This window comes from Chelonoidis abingdonii, chromosome 2 (assembly GCF_003597395.2).
Source record: "Chelonoidis abingdonii isolate Lonesome George chromosome 2, CheloAbing_2.0, whole genome shotgun sequence".
NCBI classification, from domain to species: domain Eukaryota; kingdom Metazoa; phylum Chordata; order Testudines; family Testudinidae; genus Chelonoidis; species Chelonoidis abingdonii.
The window spans coordinates 23,388,932-23,407,716 of NC_133770.1; the positions used below are offsets into that span (position 1 = coordinate 23,388,932).

Genomic DNA, 18,785 nt, shown 5'->3' on the forward strand with positions numbered 1-18,785 from the left:
GTGTGCGCACCCAGTGCACTGTTTTCAGAGACTTTTCCCTCTGCTGCAGAGCTGCCCCCTAATCCCCTAGTTCCTTCTTACTGGATGGACTCCAATGCAGAGGGGAAGGATGGTGGGTCATGGAATGAACATGTGCGAAACAACTCAAAGAACAGTTACAGAACAAGTTAGTAACCATTTCTTCTTTGAGTGATAGCAAGGTCATTCCACTTCAGGTCAATCACAAGCAATTTAATCTGGAGGTCAGACTGAAGTCTACCTGAATAATGATTGAAGGACCACACAATCCAAAACCGGCATTATCTATAAACCGTTGGGAAATAGCATGAGAGGCAAATGTACTGTAGACCAAGTTGCAGCTCTTCAAACATCCAGAATAAGCGCGTGGGCTAAAAAGACTGCAGAGGCTGCCTGCGATGTGGTTGAATGTGCTATCATCCTATTTGGTGGAGTTACAGTAACCATGTCATAGCACAAATGGATACAGGAAGGAATCTAGGACAAGATTCTTTGGGTACGTCTACACTGCACGATTATTTCGAATTAGCTTAAACCGATATTACAAAACAGATCTAATAAAATCGGTTTAGCGCGTCCACAGTGGGATCCCGAAATCGATTGTTTGCGTCCATGGTCCAAAGCTACCATCGATTTCAGGAGCGGTGCACTGTGGGTAGCTGTTCCTCAGCTATCCCATAGTTCCCACTTCCGTGTTGAGAGCACAGTGCCTGATGGGGCAGAAAACACTGCCCCGGGTGGTGCTGGGTACAGCCTCACCCCTCCCTTTGTGAAGGCAGCAGACAACCCTTTGGCGCCTTTTTCGCGGAGTGCATTGAGCAAACGCCATAGCACAGCAATCTTTCCCTTTTTTTTTTCACGTGGTGGTGGGGGGAAATAAACTGAGGAGCTGTTCCCTGAACCACGCCAGACACTGTGTTTGAACCTACAGACATTGGGAGCTCAGCCAAGAGTGCAAATAATTTTCAGAGACTGCTGTGGACTGTGGGATAGCTGGAGTCCTCAGTACCCCCTCCCTCCCTTCATGAGCGTCCATTTGAGTCTCTGGCTTCCCGTTACGCTTGTCACGCAGCGCTGTGTATCCTGGAGTTTTTTATTCAAACGCTTTGGCATTTCGTGTTCTGTAACGGAGCTGGATACAACAGATTTGTCTCCCCATACAGCGATCAGACCTAGTATCTCCCGTACGGTCTATGCTGGAGCTCTTTTTCGATTTCAAACTGCATCGCCAGCCGTGCTGATCAGAGCTCCACGCTGGGCAAGCAGGAAATGTAATTCAAAAGTTCGCGGGGCTTTTCCTGTTTACCTGCCCGCTGCATCCGAGTTCAGATTGCTGTCCAGAGCGGTCAGTGGTGCACTCTGGGATGCCGCCCGGAGGCCAATAACGTCGATTTCCGTCCACATGAACCCTAATCCGAGTTATCACTATCGAATTTAGCGCTACTCCTCTCGTTTGGGAGGAGTTCCGAAATCGATTTAAGGAGCCGTTTAACTCGATATTAATGACGACGTCGTGTGAACGGATACAGCGTTAAATCGGTATATCGGCCATTAAACCGATTTAAAGTCGCAGTGTAGACCTGGCCTTTGAGAACAAACCAGAATGTCCTTCATTCTGTTTGCAATTGCCACAAACAATGGAGAGGAAGATCTAACAGTTTAGTCCTGTCAGAGTAAAACATTAACACCCTCCCCTTCGTGAGCATGTTGGTGAAGTTGGTAAATATGTATACAGAGGGTCAGACACCAGAACCCTTCATTCACCCACTCTCTTAGCTGAGATGACTACCACCAAGAATGCCACTTACAGTGAGACATGGAGCAATGAACAGGTAGTCAGTGGTTCAAATGATGGACCCATTAGTTTTGTTAAAACCAGTTTCAAGACACTAGGGGGAATAGGAGCCTCTCTACTTGGAGATATAACCTGTTCAAATCCTTCAAAAACCTGAGCAACATGGGATTGGAGAAAAGTGATTGATCAATTGGAGGGTGGAAAGCCAAGATAGATGCTAGGTGAACCCTAGTGGAATTAATGACAAGGCCTTGCTGTTTCATTTATAACAGTCTCCTTTCTGCTTGGACTAGACGGAGAACCTCTTCCACTTCACCAGGCAAGTATACCTATTAGATTTTCTATTATTTAAGAGGATGTTTTGTACCTCCTTTGAACGTATTTTCTCCTGAGGTGTTAACCATGGATCATCTAGCCTGTGATGTGAAGGGCCTCCTGGTTATGATGGAGGTGGTGAACATGATCTGTAGGCCAACGCCCTTCTGCAGTAAGAAGCAGCAGCTATAGTAGGATAGCAGCAGCTATGAGCTAAGAAGCTGGGAGTCACATCCCATCTAAACTGCACCAAAACAATATAATATTGGGTTGTTAAGAAGCATTTCTCCCAATAGCACAAATAGTGACCAGACAGACAAATCTTAAGATGTGTAAAGAAAACTTTGCAAGATAACTCTGTCTGGCAAAACCACTCAGCAGTTTCAGTTGAAAAGATACCATTTATTGCTTTTGTCTGTTTTTAAAAATTTGTAAAACTTCCATTTGTTTACCTATAGTTATCACTGTGTGTTCTTTAATTTATATTTTGACATAAACAAATGAACTCTTAGGTAGTGGGCTAGGATTGGTGAAAAATATTGTTTTGTAGTACTTCAGTTTAAAATTATTGGTTAAGGGATAGCTAAGTAGGACTCAAGTTTTAACTACATAAACTGGGGGCCAACAGGAAGTTATTTGGAACCAAACTCCAAAACACAGCCCAAGGTCAGACCTTCCAAACCACCACACCCTGCTGACCACACCATTCAAAAGCTAGAGCCCCAGATGACCTGATCCTGACTGGCCATCAAGAAAAGTTTGTCAGCCTCGTTGGGAGCGGTGAGTATTGTATGCTTAGCGTATGTATTCTGTTAATCTATATTTATTAACAATTAATCAAGGATATTACTGTGTAAGGCTCTTTCACTGGTAAAAGATCCCACAAAAGGTTATACCCTTATGCCCTGAACCTAGGACAGGAAAGAGTGGGGTGCCTAAATTAACAGGATTACTCCTTGAAACCATGGTAGGGTAAAGGTGAGGTGCCCTAGATTGTGTGGGTAACCAGTACTCTGAGATCTGGATCCACTGGCAATGTCAACTGATCCCTGATTGAGAAGTTCAGCAGAATAAACGATGGTAAGGCCACACTGATGCTACAAGTATCACTCGAACACAATCCTGCTTGATTTTTACCAGTATTCTGTGTAGTAGTTGAACTAGAGGGAACGTGTACACGTGTTTGCCTGTCCCGGTAACATGAAGGTGCCCAAGGGATCCTGGACTGTGACCTGCTCATGAAAAAGACAGATGATACTTACTGCTAATTTTGGTTGCAAACAGGTCTGTGTGGGGAATCCCCCACAATTGGGATATGAACCGTGCTATATTTGCTATTTTATATCACTCATGGTGACTGGTGAAGACCTGCTCATCTCATCTGCCAGACTGTTCTGGACATCTTGGAAGGTAGAAGGTTTCACGATGGATTGAACTGGTGATACAAGAGTCTCATAGCAGCATTGCCACTTGGAATAGCTGGGTTGATCTGCCCCTTCTCTGTCTATTCACATAGAACATGGCCACTATTGTCTATGAGTACTAGTGAATTCCTTCCCATGATATGGGGGAGGAACATGTGACATGCTCGTCAAATGGCTCTCAATTCTCTTACATTTATATGCAGAGCTAAGTCCTGGCCACCCCCATAGCCCTTGATTCTGCAGGGATCCCAGGTGAGCCTCCCAACCCAGGATGGAAGTGTCTGTAACCAGAGTTAAAGAAACTTGCAAGGAGCAAATGGTACCTCCTCAAACACAGTGGATGGGTCTGTCTACCATTCCGAAGTGGCTAAGGACACATACAGGAATCTAAACCAGCATGTCCAGAGGATAACAGACTAGGGAGTACAAAGAGCTCAGCCATCCCTGCAGCTTCCTCAGATCCAGCATAGCATGCCAAACCATGCAAGTACATGAGGCCATATGCCCCAGAAGACTGAGGCAATTCTGTATTGTTGTGGTAGGACAGGCCTTCAGGTCCAAAGAAATATTTAGTATCCTCTAGAACCTGGACTATGGGGGCAATGTCTCGGCTTCCGTACAATCAAGATCATTCCTATAAACTCTAATGTTTATAAAAGGCGATAAGATTGCTTTTTCCTCATTCATAAGCAACCTTAGAGAGCCATAGGTAGATTGGATCATGGCCACACTGGACACATTGGATCATGGCCACACTGGACACCACCTGACTCCTGGATCAGCCTCTCATTAACCAGTTACCCAGCTTTGAAAACACTTGAACTCCTTATGTTCTCAGAAATGCTGCCACCATGCACTTTGTGAACACAACATGTAGGGCTACAGACCGGCCAAATGGTAAGACTGCAGACTGGTAGTGAGATTGGTTGACCACAAATCTGAGGAATTTCCTGTGGCTTTGGTGTCTCGACACAAGGAAATACTCATTCTTTAAGTCGAGGGCAGCATGCCAGTCACCAGGGAAGATAAAGGAAGCAAGTATGCCATGTAAAACTTTATTTTCTTTAGTTATTTGTTGAGCTGTCGCTCAGTATGGGTCTGAGACCTCATTTTGCTCTTAGGATTTGCAGATAGCCAGAATAAAACCCTTCCCTCTGTGTAATGGAGGAATTTCCTCTTTGGCTCCCAACAGAAGAAGAGATTGTACCTCCCAAAGAACTTCCTTGTGAGAGAGGTCCCTGAAAAGGGATGGGAAAGGAAGCAGGTTGGAAAAATTGAAGGGTATATCCCAATTCTACAATGCTTAAGACTCACTCATCGGAAGTGAAGCAGGTCCAAGCAATTTGGTAGTAGGATAACCCATGGGAAATCATCATCAGTTGGCAAACTGGAAACTAGCAAGCTGTCCTCAGCAAGCGTGTAGCTGTCATTCTGGCTGCCCTGTCTTCTGTGTTCAATGCCACCTGAAGGGCTGTTTTGGATATGAGCTGGCCCACAGTGACAATGGCCTGGAAATGGTGTCTTTTTCCTCTGGGAGCTCAGATGTGACTTGGGCAAGTTTCCCATAGTTGTCAGAGTTGTATTTGGCCAGTAGTGCTGAATAATAGGCCACTCAAAACCGTAGAGTCCCAGAGGAATATACTTTGCATCCGAACAAGTCAAGTCTTGTGTTCTTTGTCATGGGGCGTAACCTTGAATTATGGCTGTTTCTTACGGTGATTTACTGCCTTGAGTTGGGAGGCCGGAGCGCAAATAGAAAGTCTGTTGCCTTGGATGATACATCATATTTTCTATCCACTCATCTGCAGGTGGGTGGAATAGAAGTAAGTGTCTGCCAGACTGTCTCCACAGGATCCAAGATGGCCTTGTTGATGGGAAGTGCAATCTTGGAGGTAGATGCGGGTTGCAGTATTTGTACAGCTTGTGTTGGTTTGTCTTTACCACCTTGAGTGGGATGTCTTAGCTTTGCACAACTCTCTTGAACAGCTCTTGAAACTGTTTAAAAGTCATCTGCCGAGGTTGGTGGTGGGGGCATAATCACCTCATCTGGGGAGGACGATTAATTGCGTACAGGAGATGTGTCATGGTCTGTGCCTGTCTCTGTGTCCTCTCCCCCTTCCTGTGTCTCCCAGGGTTGCGGTGTGGGATACGCTGGGTTAGAGCACAGTTCACACCTATGCGCTGTGGACAGTCTAGAATTCTGACCCCTATATGAGCTCCAAGGTTCCTAATGCACCCATTGCAGTGGGAAAGCCACAGGAAGGTACATGGTTGGTTCATATCTGGTGTCTTGGATCCATGTGGCTCCCCATTGGTTGGTGGGCCTTAGGAGAGGAGTGACATGGATATATGGGGTATTGTCCATGCAAAACTCCTCCTCATCACTGGAGAACTGTGCCATGTCTTGTGGGCTGTGATCTCCTCTGGAGCCTGTGGGGGAGCCCTCAGCACTGAGTACTGGTGAATGTGCTGATGATGAGATTTTCTAAGACTCTCTGATGCAGCAGAGACTGTCGGTGCCGATTTCTGAGTAGTCTTTGCTGAGGGTGCTTTCCCTTTCGTTGATGGAGTCGGTGCCAACCGGTGGTGTTGTTTGGCCGGTGTCATCAGTGCCAATTTTGTGGTGTCTACTGGTGCCGACTGAGTTGTCAGTGTTGGGAGTGGAGGCATGGTGCCTGAGACACTCGGTGCCAAGCCCCATACTGGTGAGCTCGGTGCCATAGAGGAGACATGTTTTTGTCAGTGCCTTGACTCCATTTCTTTCACTCTGACCTCAGTGGTGCCAGAGGTGCCTGAAACATCATAAGAGTAAGATGGCATCGCGGGTAGCGACCTTACAGGAGACTGTGTATGTTTTTGCGGATCTCTCTGCAGAGATATGTTTGAGCTCTCTTTTCTGGTTTTTCAGAGGGTAGGTCTCCTTTCCCATATTGAGGTTTGCCTGGAGCAGCTGTTTGCTTGTCTGCCTCAGGCTGGAGGGACTTCTCCATCAAGATCATTTTAAGCTAGAGATCCCTGATTGTCAAGTGCTGGCTTTCACATTGCTGCAGTGGGGCATTTCTGGGGAATATGCCCCTCACCCAGGCAGCGTATGCATAAAAAAAGTGTCCATCTGAAATGGGCATGGCATCGTGGCAGAAGTTGCATCGGAGACCCAGGCATTTTAACTAGTAACCGTTCCCTTAAGGGGTAGTTGTCTAATGAATTAACAAGACTTCCCTCCACACCCCCAACACGAACTCTAACTCTCTCTCTAATAACTTATCTAAATATATATCTAAAAGCTATTTCTCAATGGTTTTAGGGAGAAGTGCTAACACTGCCCCTTCGTTCTGTCTTCAGCTGAGAAGAAAAGTGGAGGGCTCAGGTCGTGTGCGTGCTACACACAGCCTCTACGGCACCGCAAGATACCTACTGTGCATGCACAACCCATGCAGACACTGCTACCATAAATCTCCAATCAATCAACGGTGCCGGGATGCACTGCCACCTAAAAGTGGAGTATCCACAGGGACACTACTCAAAAAAGAAAAGAGAGTTACTCATCTTTGTAACTGTTGTTCTTCGAGATGTGTTGCTCATATCCATTCCAATTAGGTGTGCACGTGCCGCATGCACGTTCGTCAGAAGATTTTTACCCTAGCAACACTCGGTGGGTCGGCTGGGTCGCCCCCTAGACTGGTGCTGGATATATACCCCTGCCAACCCAATGGTCCTTCAGTTCCTTCTTGCCGGCTACTCTAACAGAGGGGAAGGAGGGCGGGTTTGGAATGGATATGAACACCACATCTCAAAGAACAACAGTTACAAAAAGGTGAGTTACTGTCTTTTCTTCTTCGAGTGCTTGCTCATATCAATTCCAATTAAGTGACTCCCAAGCCTTACCTAGGCAGTGGGGTCGGAGTGAGATGTCGCAGAATGCAGAACTGCTGATCCAAATGCTGCATCATCTCTTGACTGTTGAACCAGAGCGTAATGTGAGGCAAAGGTGTGGACCGAGGACCAGGTAGCTGCGCGACATATCTCCTGGATGGGTACATGAGCCAGGAAGGCGGCAGATGAAGCCTGAGCCCTGGTAGAATGTGCGGTGAGGTGGCTCAAGGGAACATGGGCCAAGTCCTAACAAGGACGGATGCACGCCGTCACCCAAGATGAGATCCTCTGGGAGGAGACAGGTAGGCCTTTCATTCGGTCTGCCACCGCGATGAAGAGTTGAGGCGTTTTATGAAAGGGTTTTGTCCGCTCGATATAAAATGCGAGCACTCTACAGACGTCTAGGGAGTGCAATTGTTGTTCCCGTCGTGATGAGTGTGGCTTTGGGAAGAAGACCGGAAGGAAGATATCCTGGTTGATATGAAAGGCCGATACCACTTTAGGGAGGAAAGCCAGGTGTGGTCGCAACTGCACTTTGTCCTTGTGAAACACAGTATATGGTGGGTCCACCGTGAGAGCCCTAAGCTCGGAGACTCGTCTGGCCGATGTAATGGCTACGAGGAAAGCTGTCTTCCAGGACAGGTATAATAGCGAGCAGGTTGCTAATGGCTCGAAAGGGGCAGACATAAGTCTGGTTAGAACCAGGTTGAGGTCCCAGGTTGGGGCGGGACGGTGTACTTGGGGGTATAGGCGGTCCAAGCCCTTGAGGAACCTAGAAACCATAGAGTGTGAGAACACGGAGCGGCCACTTTCCCCTGGGTGAAAGGTAGAGATGGCCGCCAAGTGCACCCTCAATGATGATACCACTAGGCCCTGTTGTTTGAGAGACCAGAGGTAGTCCAAGATGGTGGGGATCGAGACCTCGGTGGAAGTAACATGCGTTTCGCACCAGCATGAGAAACGCTTCCACTTGGCCAGATACGTTGACCGAGTGGAAGGTTTCCTGCTACCCAGGAGTGCTTGTTGTACTGAGGCAGAGCAATGTAACTCGGACTGGCTTAACCACGCAGCAGCCATGCTGTGAGGTGAAGGGACTGCAGGTCTGGGTGGTGAAGTCTGCCGTGGTCCTGAGTTATGAGGTCTGGACAAAGAGGCAGGGTAATTGGGTTGGCTATCGACAGGTCGAGCAGCATGGTGTACCAGTGCTGCCTGGGCTACGCTGGAGCAATCATGATCAAGTGAGCTCTGTCCCTGTGGAGCTTTATCAGGACCCTGTGAACCAGAAGAACAGTGGAAAGGCGTAAAGCAGTTGGCTCGTCCATGGCATCAGGAAAGCCTCTGAGATTGAGCCCAGGGAGAGGCCTTGGAAGGAACAGAACATCTGGCATTTCCTGTTCTCGCGGGAAGCGAAGAGGTCTATACGGGGAAAGCCCCACTTCCAGAAAACAGAATTGGACGAATCGACCACTCGTGAGACAGGAAAGATCTGCTGAGTCGATCTGCCAGAGTGTTCTGACCCCTGGGAGAAAAGACATTACCGGGTCTATCGAGTGGGCTATACTCAATTGGAGGAGGGCCTGTGGAGGACGTCCCCGCCACTGCCTCATCAGGAAAGGAGGAAAAGGAGAGGCCAGGGACAAACGGGTCCTATGTGGACTCTTGCTCTTGGACGACCTCCGGCTCCAGTGGGATCTGGGAGTCTGGTGGCTGAACAGGTGCTTCCGTCGTACTGGTAGGAGGGAGGCGGCTGATAGTCGCTTCCGACATCCGATGCTCCGATGGAGCAGAGCGAGATGGGACTGGAGGTACACCTTGGGCCTGGTGATACGCCCAGGGTGTCCAGAATGACCACTGATGGGGGCCTTGATCTTGGGCCTGGGTCTCCTGGAAGATTCTGGTGGGCACATTGGAGTCGCGGTCCTGTGCATAGGAACTGTCAGCATGAGAGGACACCGATGCTTGTCAGGATGGCCAAGGAGGGGCTGAAAACCCCTGGGAAGAGTCTCCCTCTATGATTGATCTCGCTCTGTGTGACACTGGGGATCGGTACCGGGAGCCATACCGGTACTGGGAACGAGATCGGGACCTACAACTGGAGCGGTGCCGGGAGGTCAACCGGGATCTCGAAGCTCGGCATCTGGAGTGGCTGCGAGAGTCATGGTGCCTGGAGTGGTGCCGGGAGCTGGATCAGTGCTGAGAGTACTGGACTGGAGAACGGGACACTGATCGGTGCCGCGAATGCGACCGGTACCAAGAATGGGATCGGTGCCGGGACTGCGATCGGTGTCGGGACCGAGAATGCCGGCTGGATCGCGATTGTGAGCGGTGCCGCTCTGTGGTGCCGACAGAGGGTGGTCTCATCAAGGCCGGCTTGCCTACAGATTGTATGACCCACACCAGCAGTGCCGAGGGTTGAGGCAGGGCGGACTCTGTCATCGTGATCAGCTCCCTCACAGTGGAAAATGTCTCCAGCGTGGAGGGAATAGTGAGCTCAACCACGGCTCTCGCCGGGGAGCTTTCAGGTACCGGACTCGACGGCCCTTGCGGGACCGGAATCGACAGTGCCAACGTTGTCGGTGCCGCAGCAGGTGTAGGTGCAGGGCAGTCTGATCTAGCCGGGTGCTCTGGCTGCAGTGCAGGTGGCACGGAAGCAGCGGGAGTCTAATGTCTCTTCACCCGCAGGGAGAGAGAACGGTGCCGAGCAGACACCGGTGCCGGCGATGGTTGGTGCCGAGAGGCCTTAGCAGTACTGGTGTGATCCGGTGCCGAAGAAGTGCTTCTGCCAGTGGATTGTCCAGCGCTCGGTGCCGAGGGCAGAGAAGTAAGAGCTGCCTCCATCAGGAGCTGTTTGAGACGAAAGTCCCGCTCCTTTTTTGTCCTTGGCTTGAAGGCCTTGCAGATCCGGCACTTATCGGCGAGGTGGGATTCCCTGAGGCACTTAAGGCAGGAGTCGTGGGGATCTCCTGTTGGCATTGGCTTGTGACAGGCCGAGCATGGTTTGAAACCCAGTGAACTGGGCATGGGCCCCAGCACCGGGTGCAGGGAAGGGGCTAATCCCCGAACCCCTCTTAACTATATACACTAACAATGTTATAAAAACGAATAGGAATTAACTGCACCTATAGAAATTTCAACTATATACACAAGAATAACGGGAGAACTACGAGTAGCTAGGGAAGTGGAGATCAGCTAAGCCATGCTCCACTGTTCCAATGACCGACAAGGGCGGTAAAAAGGAACCGAAGGATTGTTGGGTCAGCAGGGGTATATATCTGGCGCCATAGCAGCGCCACTCTAGGGCGTGACTAAGCCGACCCACCGAGCGTTGCTAGGGTAAAAATCTTCAGACGAATGTGCACGCAGCGCGCGCGCACACCTAATTGGAATCAATATGAGCAAGCACTCAAAGAAGAACTAAAGTTGCCCAAAGCAAGGTCCTGGACATCATTTTCTGCTCATCCACCAAAGCCAGAACATTTGTCCTGCTTCCTCTGGCAACTTGTTCTTGAAGTTTGAAACATTGTCCCCGAGGGAAAAAAGCATAAACACCCCAGCAAAGCTTGCTGATTAGCAATCTGGAGCTGTAGTCCAGCTGCTGAATAAAGTTCCTTCCGAAAAAGATCAACAAGCTTCTTCACATCCTTTGCTTTTGAGGTAGATGCTTGCTGACCCTACACTCTCCCTTATTGTTAACTGAGCCTAAAGACCCTGAGAGCAGAGGGGTGTAAAAACATTAAAATCCCTGAAAAAGAAGATAATATCTCCACTCAATTCTTTTCAATATAGAGAGTAGGGAAGAAATTTGCCACAGAACTTCAGTAGGCTCCATTTTAGACTGATTTGTTGGAAGCACCATTTGAGAGGGTCCCACAGATCCCAAAGTAATAACTTATCTGTGAGACCTCTTGAGACACTTATACCTGAATATCTATGGAAGAAGCCACATTCTGCAGAAGGTCCTGGTGGACTCTATAATCATATGGTGGAGGTGAGGAGTCCCCAACACAACTACATCATCTGGAGATGAGAAGCAGAAAGCCAAGTCTGGCTGAGATGCAAGCTCCTCCAATTCTTGCAAGGGGGGGATTCATCTGAGTAGATTACTCTTGTTTGGCACTGAGCCCGGTACTGGGAATGACTTCTTGCAGTAGGATTGTGACACCTACTGGAGAACATAGAAAGGAGAGGATGCAAAGATCATCTGGAGGCAAGAGAAAACCTGCAAGGGTTCCAATACGGCCACTGATATGGTCCTGGACCACAATTTCTTCCTGATCAAAGGTCTCTACAGCTGGTCAGTGTGGAGCTTCCACTGGATGCCAGGGTGGAAACTCCTCAGAGAAAAGAGCGATGGCTAATGTGACACAGCCATGACACAAGAGCCCACTTCTGATACTGACAATAAACCAGAATCACCTCACCAAGGTGGTGTGGGGTTCTTGTCAGTGCTAGAAGGCTGGGGAAAACAGCATTGATGAAATCATTGTCATTTACCTCTTCATGGCACTGTACAAGGAGGTACTACACTATCTGGAGGTGCCAGTGGTACTGGGCGCAGAACTCCAGTAGCTGACAAGTCCTAACAAGTGACTATCAGTACTGGGCATGAAGATTATTGAATCACCAGCAAAGCCAGTACTGAGAAGCTCGCAGATCACATGCCTCAGGTGTTGCTTGCCCAGGATAGACTCCTTCTGCTGTTGAGCCAATGAAGACTGCACCATTGAACTAGATGGTGCAGCCACAAAAGGTCGGTCTCAACAGGGCAAATACCAGGGTAAGAGTCAATGAAGGCACTACGTGTGCCAGGAAGTGTGCCTCAACCGAATGCACTCTATTTGCTTTTCCTGCATTCTTCCTGGATTTTGGTGCCAGGGACCTCAATCTCCTGCTTCTTCAGTACCAGAGAAGGAGATCAGTGTTGAGACTCTGTCAAAACAGGAGGAATACTCCTTACTGAAGCAGATGTGCTTGCTACACACCCCAAATTGGGAGGCTCTCAGGGTGGACAAAAGACTGCCTCTATCAGAAGGAGTTTTAGTCTGACCTTCCTGTCTTTTTTTTAGTTCTGGGCTTAAAGGCTCTGCAGATTTAGCACTTGTCTCTGACATGAGTTTCTCCTAGGTACCTCAGGCACTTGAAGTGAGGGTCACTAACTGGCATAGGCCTTGTGCAAGCACCTCAGGACTTGAAGCCAATGGATGTCCCGGCACCAGTACCCAAAAGACAGGAACTGCAGAGTAAAGACACATATAGCGGAAATCTAATATTAAAAACTATCCTACTACTCAAACTACAACTATTAATGAGTACGAACTATATACAACGCTAAGAATAAGAAAAAACGTAATAGCCATCATGGGCAGTAAGAAGGAACTGAGGGAGGTCAGGGGAAGCTCTGCCCTTTATACCATCACACAGCATGAGAAGGCAGAGGGCGCATGTGCTGCCCGGATGGGTACTGCTGAGGAAAAATCTCCAACAACTGTACACGCATACTGAAGTGGAATGGACATGTGCTATCGCTTGAAGAAGAATGAGATTTTAAATCCTTGACCAAATTTGTGCACTCTGGAACATTCTTATTAAATATGGATAAAAATCCTTTTCATAGCAGTCTCCCACCAGCAGTCATCAACATCATTGTAGGTACAAATATTGTTTACCACTTAGCTTTTATGTATAATTTTTCCCATACAAACATGAATGAATATATTCCTTTACAAAAAGTATCCCATTTAATAGATGGTGCAACAGAGATTGAGAGGAAGGATGGTTCAGTGGTTAGCACATTAGCCTCAGACGTTGGAGATCCAGGTTCAAATCCCTTCTCTTCCATGGACTTCCTCTAGGAAAGCGGGCAAGTCTGTCACACTTCCTCATAGGGGTATTGTGAGGATAAATATATTAAAGATGGTGAGGCACTCAGGTACTGTAGTAATTGGGGCCACATACCTGTGTATTCCTGCACAGTTGTTGTGCTTGACAGTAAGTTGCTGCTACATTTAAACAAGGCAAAGCAGTTTAAAAAAAATAAAAGCTATAAAATAATTAAAATAGAGTATGACATAATAAAGTACCCATCATTCAAGCAGCTACAGCACTGGACTGAGATGTACATACAATCACAGATTATTAGAGTTGGAAGGGACCTCAGAAGATCATCTAGTCCAACCCCCTGCTCAAAGCATATTAGATCTGAGTTTTGCAATACTTCCCATGTCACAAGGTCATTACGAGGATAAATTAATGTGAGGTGCACAGATGTTTTGGTGACGAGTGCCACAGAAAATCCAACAAATAAAGCATGGAATTTCCATGAACCCAATCCTCCCTCTCAGCTATACAGGGCACAGAATCGTAGAAATATACAGAATCGTAGAAATATAGGTCTAGAAGGGACCTCAAAAGGCAATCTAGTCCATCCATGCTAAGGCAGAACCAAGCATACCTAGACCATTCACAACAGGTGCATATCTAACTTGTTCTTACAGTCTCTAGTGATGGGGATTCCCCAACCTCCCTTGCAAACCTGTTGCAGAGTTTAACTACCCTTATAGTTAGAAAGCTTTTCCTAATATCTAACCTAGATCTCCTTTGCCACAGATAAAGCATATCACTACTTGTCATACCTTCAGGGAACATGGAAAACAATTTTTTAGAGTCCTCTTTATAACAGACCCTAACATATTTCCTCCTGTGGGAATTCTGCACTACTGCGCATGCCCAGAATTCATGTGCCAAGCAAAAAATATTTTTTGCAGAAAGTAATTTCTGCTGGAAAGTTGCTGCAGTTATGCTTTTTGCTCATCAGGGCCACTGTAGCGCTAGAACAGAGCAGCCGCTCCTGGGCCAGCCCCAGCTGCCAACAGGGAACAGAAGACAGTGCTCTGCCGGTGGGGTCTGGTCAAGAGACAGGGGATATGGGGGGGACAGTGTAAGGCACATGGGGCTGCTGGGGAGTCCCATACTTTAGGGATATTGGGGTAGGACAGACTAGGACAGGAGCAGAATGGGAGTGGAGGTGCAGGGCCACATGGGAACAGGGAGAAGGGGATGCAGCACCACATGGGGATAGGGGGAGGGAGCTGGCTGAGTAGGGGCGCAGGGCCATCTGGGGACAGAAGGAGCAGGGCCACATGGGGGAAGGGCAGTGGCTGCGTGGGTGCACAGGGACACATGGTGAGTGGCACTGGGATGGGAGGGGGGTGCAGGGACACATGGGGACAGGGGCATATATGCCTAACTGAATAGGAGAGGATAGGGATCAGCCAGTATATGTATGAGGGAGGCTCTCTAACAATCCCTCCCCACCCACCTTCCATATTTCTTCCACTCACACCCTATAACCCTCCAAGATCACACCCAGGCTCCTTCCCAGCAATTACTTCCCTGTCCTTCAGCTCCTCCGTTACCTTGGACTCTTCCAAGCCTTGCACTGGTTCTGAGTGGTGTGGGAAATATGGTTCCATATTGTAGTTTAAATGAATTATTACTCAGAGTTCTATATTATGCCTAGTAAGGATTCTATTTGTCCAAAAACATTTCCTGATTCTTTTTCATTGTCTGCATTGTTACAGACATACTTATTGACAGGTATTTTGAAATAAATTACCAAAATAATTGAAACTGGTGTGATTATATTGTACTATTTTGACAAAAAATAAGCAGAATTTTAAAATATTGTGCACAGTTTATTTTTTTTTTGGCACAGAATTCCCCCAGGAGTGACATATTTCAAGACTTATCAGGTCCTCCACCCCTGAGTATTTTTTCCCTCAAAGGTCAGATTGTCAAAATCTTTTATCATTTTTGTTGCTTTCCTTTGGACTTTCTCCAGTTTGTCCATATCTTTCCTAAAGTGAGGCACCTAGAATTGTACACAGTACTCCAGCTGATGCCTCACCAGTGCTGAATAAAGAGGGATAATTAACTTCTGTGGTAATAAATTATACTCCTGTTAATAAGCCCTCAGAATATTAGTCTTTTCCACAACTGTATCACATTGTTGACTCATATTCAATTTGTGTTCCACTATACCCCCAAGATCATTTGTAGCAGGATTACTGCCTACTCAGTTATTTCTCATTTTGTAGTTGTGTACATCAACCATATACTTGAGAAGGAGAAATCAAATGCATGGTTGATGTACACACTGTTTGGAAGTTGACATAGGCACCAAATTTAAAATACTGCTATGGCACTGACTAGTGGGATGCAATTACTGTACCTAAACCATAAGCATTTAAAAAACAATTGTAAAAAATGGATACTACTGTCAATTCCATTTGAAGTAATTATAAAGAAACCTCTAACCTGGATGATCAGCTGAGAAACTTCAATGTGCTGCTCTAGAACATTCTCCTCCTGTTCATGCATTAGAATAAAAGGTAGAACATGACTTTCTATCCAAGCACCTGTCTCCGTCAAATGTGAAAGGTAAACTTTTCCTTCAGAAGAAAACTGTGCAAGAAAACAAACAATAATAAAAACAGAGCCTGATAGTTTTTTTTCCCCCACCACAAATACCTCCTTAAAAAACAATACCTTGTGCTGAAGATGAATACTTAATCTGCAGTAGAGGGTGAAGGCTCTTACGACAGTTGCTTGATTGAAGCTATGAGACCCTGCACCAGTTGCTTTCATAATCGAGCCAAGAATATCCTGCAATATTATAACTTACAGTTATATTTAAAAACAAAATATATTTTTAGGAAGTCCTGCTCTGCACTTTGCTTTTGCTTAAAGACTGAAATTGAAATTCAAATATATTTGAGTGCCCAACTTTACACTTCAAAGGGGCTTGATTTTTTTATTTTTTTAAAAAAATGCTCTGCACCTATCTTTTAGAACTCAGGCTCCTTTAAGATGTCTCAAATTGGACAAGTTTGAGGCACCTACAAAAAAAACAAGATTTTCAAAAATGTCTGGGACTAAGTATTGTAGTCCTATAATTTACTTCCATTCATGATCTAAACTGCTAGTTGTTCACAAAGTTCAGAGGTATGCAAGTTTTAAATTACAATAGTTACGTTTGATACAGATAAATTGGTACAGCTAACCCAGCCCACAAATAGTCCACACAATCATTACATTTTGATGGCCAGTGTCTCTCTCTTTTTGTAAGGTTGGAAGGAAGGCTAATTACTTAGAGCAACTGTATTTTGAGTTTCTGGTAGTATTATCTTCTATTGCAACCCTTAACTATACATCTTCAAGGGGATTACTGTCTTGTGCTTTGATACAACGTCTGGAATGAGATGATCAGTCAGAGTTGTTAAAGCATCAAATTATGCAGAAGACAGTTTGGTCAAGTTCAGGCAGTACACTTTCAGAAAGTAAAAGACTATTAAACACTATGGATAGTTTTTCAATCACTCTTTTCATTAAAGTATTTCATCAGTTCATAAGATCATCATGAGTATAATGGCAGAAGATCCAAAGGAAGGAGGAGTGGTGGATTTTACTGAGATTTTTGAAGAAAAATGTAAAATCTAGATTTCAGTAATGGTACTGAGACACATTAAATAGCCCTTTACATTCAATATTCTGCAAATATTACCTTTGCAGCTCCAAGTACTTTCAAAAGCTGGTTCAATTTCTTTTTGGGGACAGATAGCAGGCAATCCCGATTCATGGAATGAGTCAATAAATATTCTAGATAATCAAGTGCTAATTCTGGTTTTGACTGGTATGTTACTTGGATACGCACTCGCCGCTCAGATGCTGTATTGCTCTAAATGTGGAGGAGAGAAGCCGCCCATTAATCAATGAGATATAAAAGATACTACAATAAACTTTATAGTAATTACTTATCCTCCAGATTAAAGGACTAATAGAATCAGATTATATAATGCAACACAGCAGTAGAATTCAGTGTTTTCTTTGCAAACCTTTCTTGGTGTCATCTCATCAGATATCCAATCACAGATTAACTCCATAATGTGTCCCACTTGTCCCCAGCGACACAAGCAGTCTATCAGGGTGGAGTATTTATTTTCATCAGCTCCCTTCTCAAGATTCCTCAATTTAGAGATCACACCACAGCTGAAAACAATTTCAGATATAGCAGCTGTTTTTATTCATTAGCGCAGCAATGACTCAGACATAAAACAAACTGATATGATACCTGAAATATTAACAAAAACAGTTTATAGGCCTATTGGCCCCTACAGATTTTACTAATCTATCAATTTTCCTGAATGGATAAATTTGCCTGAATTGATGTTTCACTCATTGATGGTATTTTAATGTATACCAAATAAAAAAATAAAATTAAAGTTGAACAAGAGACAAAACCCCGCCACCCCCCACTCAATTTTGACATTAAGGAAATAGTACCTGAATGTAGGAATAGCAGAAGCTGGCATAAAGGATGCCAGAATAACTAAAGGAATCATGCAACGATCATCCTAGGAAAAAAAAAAAAAAAAAAAATTATAAAAAAAAGACTGAACCCATCTGACTAATAGACAAGAATCTAAGCACTTTTTTTTCGAGAAGTGGATTCTGTCACTGCAGAATTTTCATATCCATTAGAGAATCACCAGAAACAGCATTGAAAAGAAATGCATAACTGTACTTAGAGTAGATTGTCAGATTCATATACTTGGGAGCCATATACATATTCTGCTAGTAGAAGCAAACATTTACTTTAAGTTAATATGAAGATGCATGGCCATGACTCCATCCAATTCCTTTCCACTCAAATAATGTATTAGAAATGGAATTCAAAGAAATGGGTATACACAGGGTGAGGAGTGTGGCTTTATAGTGGCAATTTATTCATTCTAGATAACCTTTGTTCTCTAATCATTTTTACCAGAGATCCCTAATGTTGGAAGATTAACTAATCAGTCATCCCTCAAAGAAGTGTGTCTGAGAACTAGTTAAGAGACTGTGGGATTACTTTTGAAAATCGGGCATGGGACCTGGATTCAAAGCCAATGGTAATGTTGCCTAAATGTAGGGATTAAACATCAAGTAGCAGCCTGCAATATCCTTGTTTAGATAGGTTTGTGCAGCACACCAAGCACAACAGGGCCCTCAATGGAGTCCTTAGGTGTCACTGAAATACACCTCTACCCTGATAAAAGGCAGTCCTCGGGAGACAAAAAAAATCTCATCACATTACAGGTGAGACCGTGTTATATCAAACTTGCCTTACTCCCCCACATTCCTTGTTTCCTGAACGGCCCCTCCAGAGACCCCCGTCCCTAATCACCCCCAGGACCCCCCACTACGCAACCCCCCTGTCCTCTGACTGCGCCCTATCCACCCCCCCCCCCAGGTATGCTTGAGTCCCCCATGCTTCAAATTGGAGATTTTAGGTAGCCGTGTCCATTAAGCCTGCACATGTG

The 18,785-nt window shown here is 45.8% G+C and overlaps 1 protein-coding gene across 1 annotated transcript in view; it reads right to left on the reverse strand.

Moving 5' to 3' along the window:
• Positions 1-18,785, reverse strand: part of NCAPG2 (non-SMC condensin II complex subunit G2) — a 151,570-nt gene that overhangs the window by 44,278 nt on the left and 88,507 nt on the right. The window contains exons 17-21 of the mRNA XM_032806344.2: positions 17,767-17,837; positions 17,319-17,472; positions 16,988-17,161; positions 15,973-16,089; positions 15,742-15,888 (exon numbers count right to left, since the gene is read on the reverse strand). Of these exons, the coding sequence (XP_032662235.1) occupies positions 15,742-15,888; positions 15,973-16,089; positions 16,988-17,161; positions 17,319-17,472; positions 17,767-17,837 (663 nt within the window). The remainder of the gene's footprint in view (positions 1-15,741; positions 15,889-15,972; positions 16,090-16,987; positions 17,162-17,318; positions 17,473-17,766; positions 17,838-18,785) is intronic.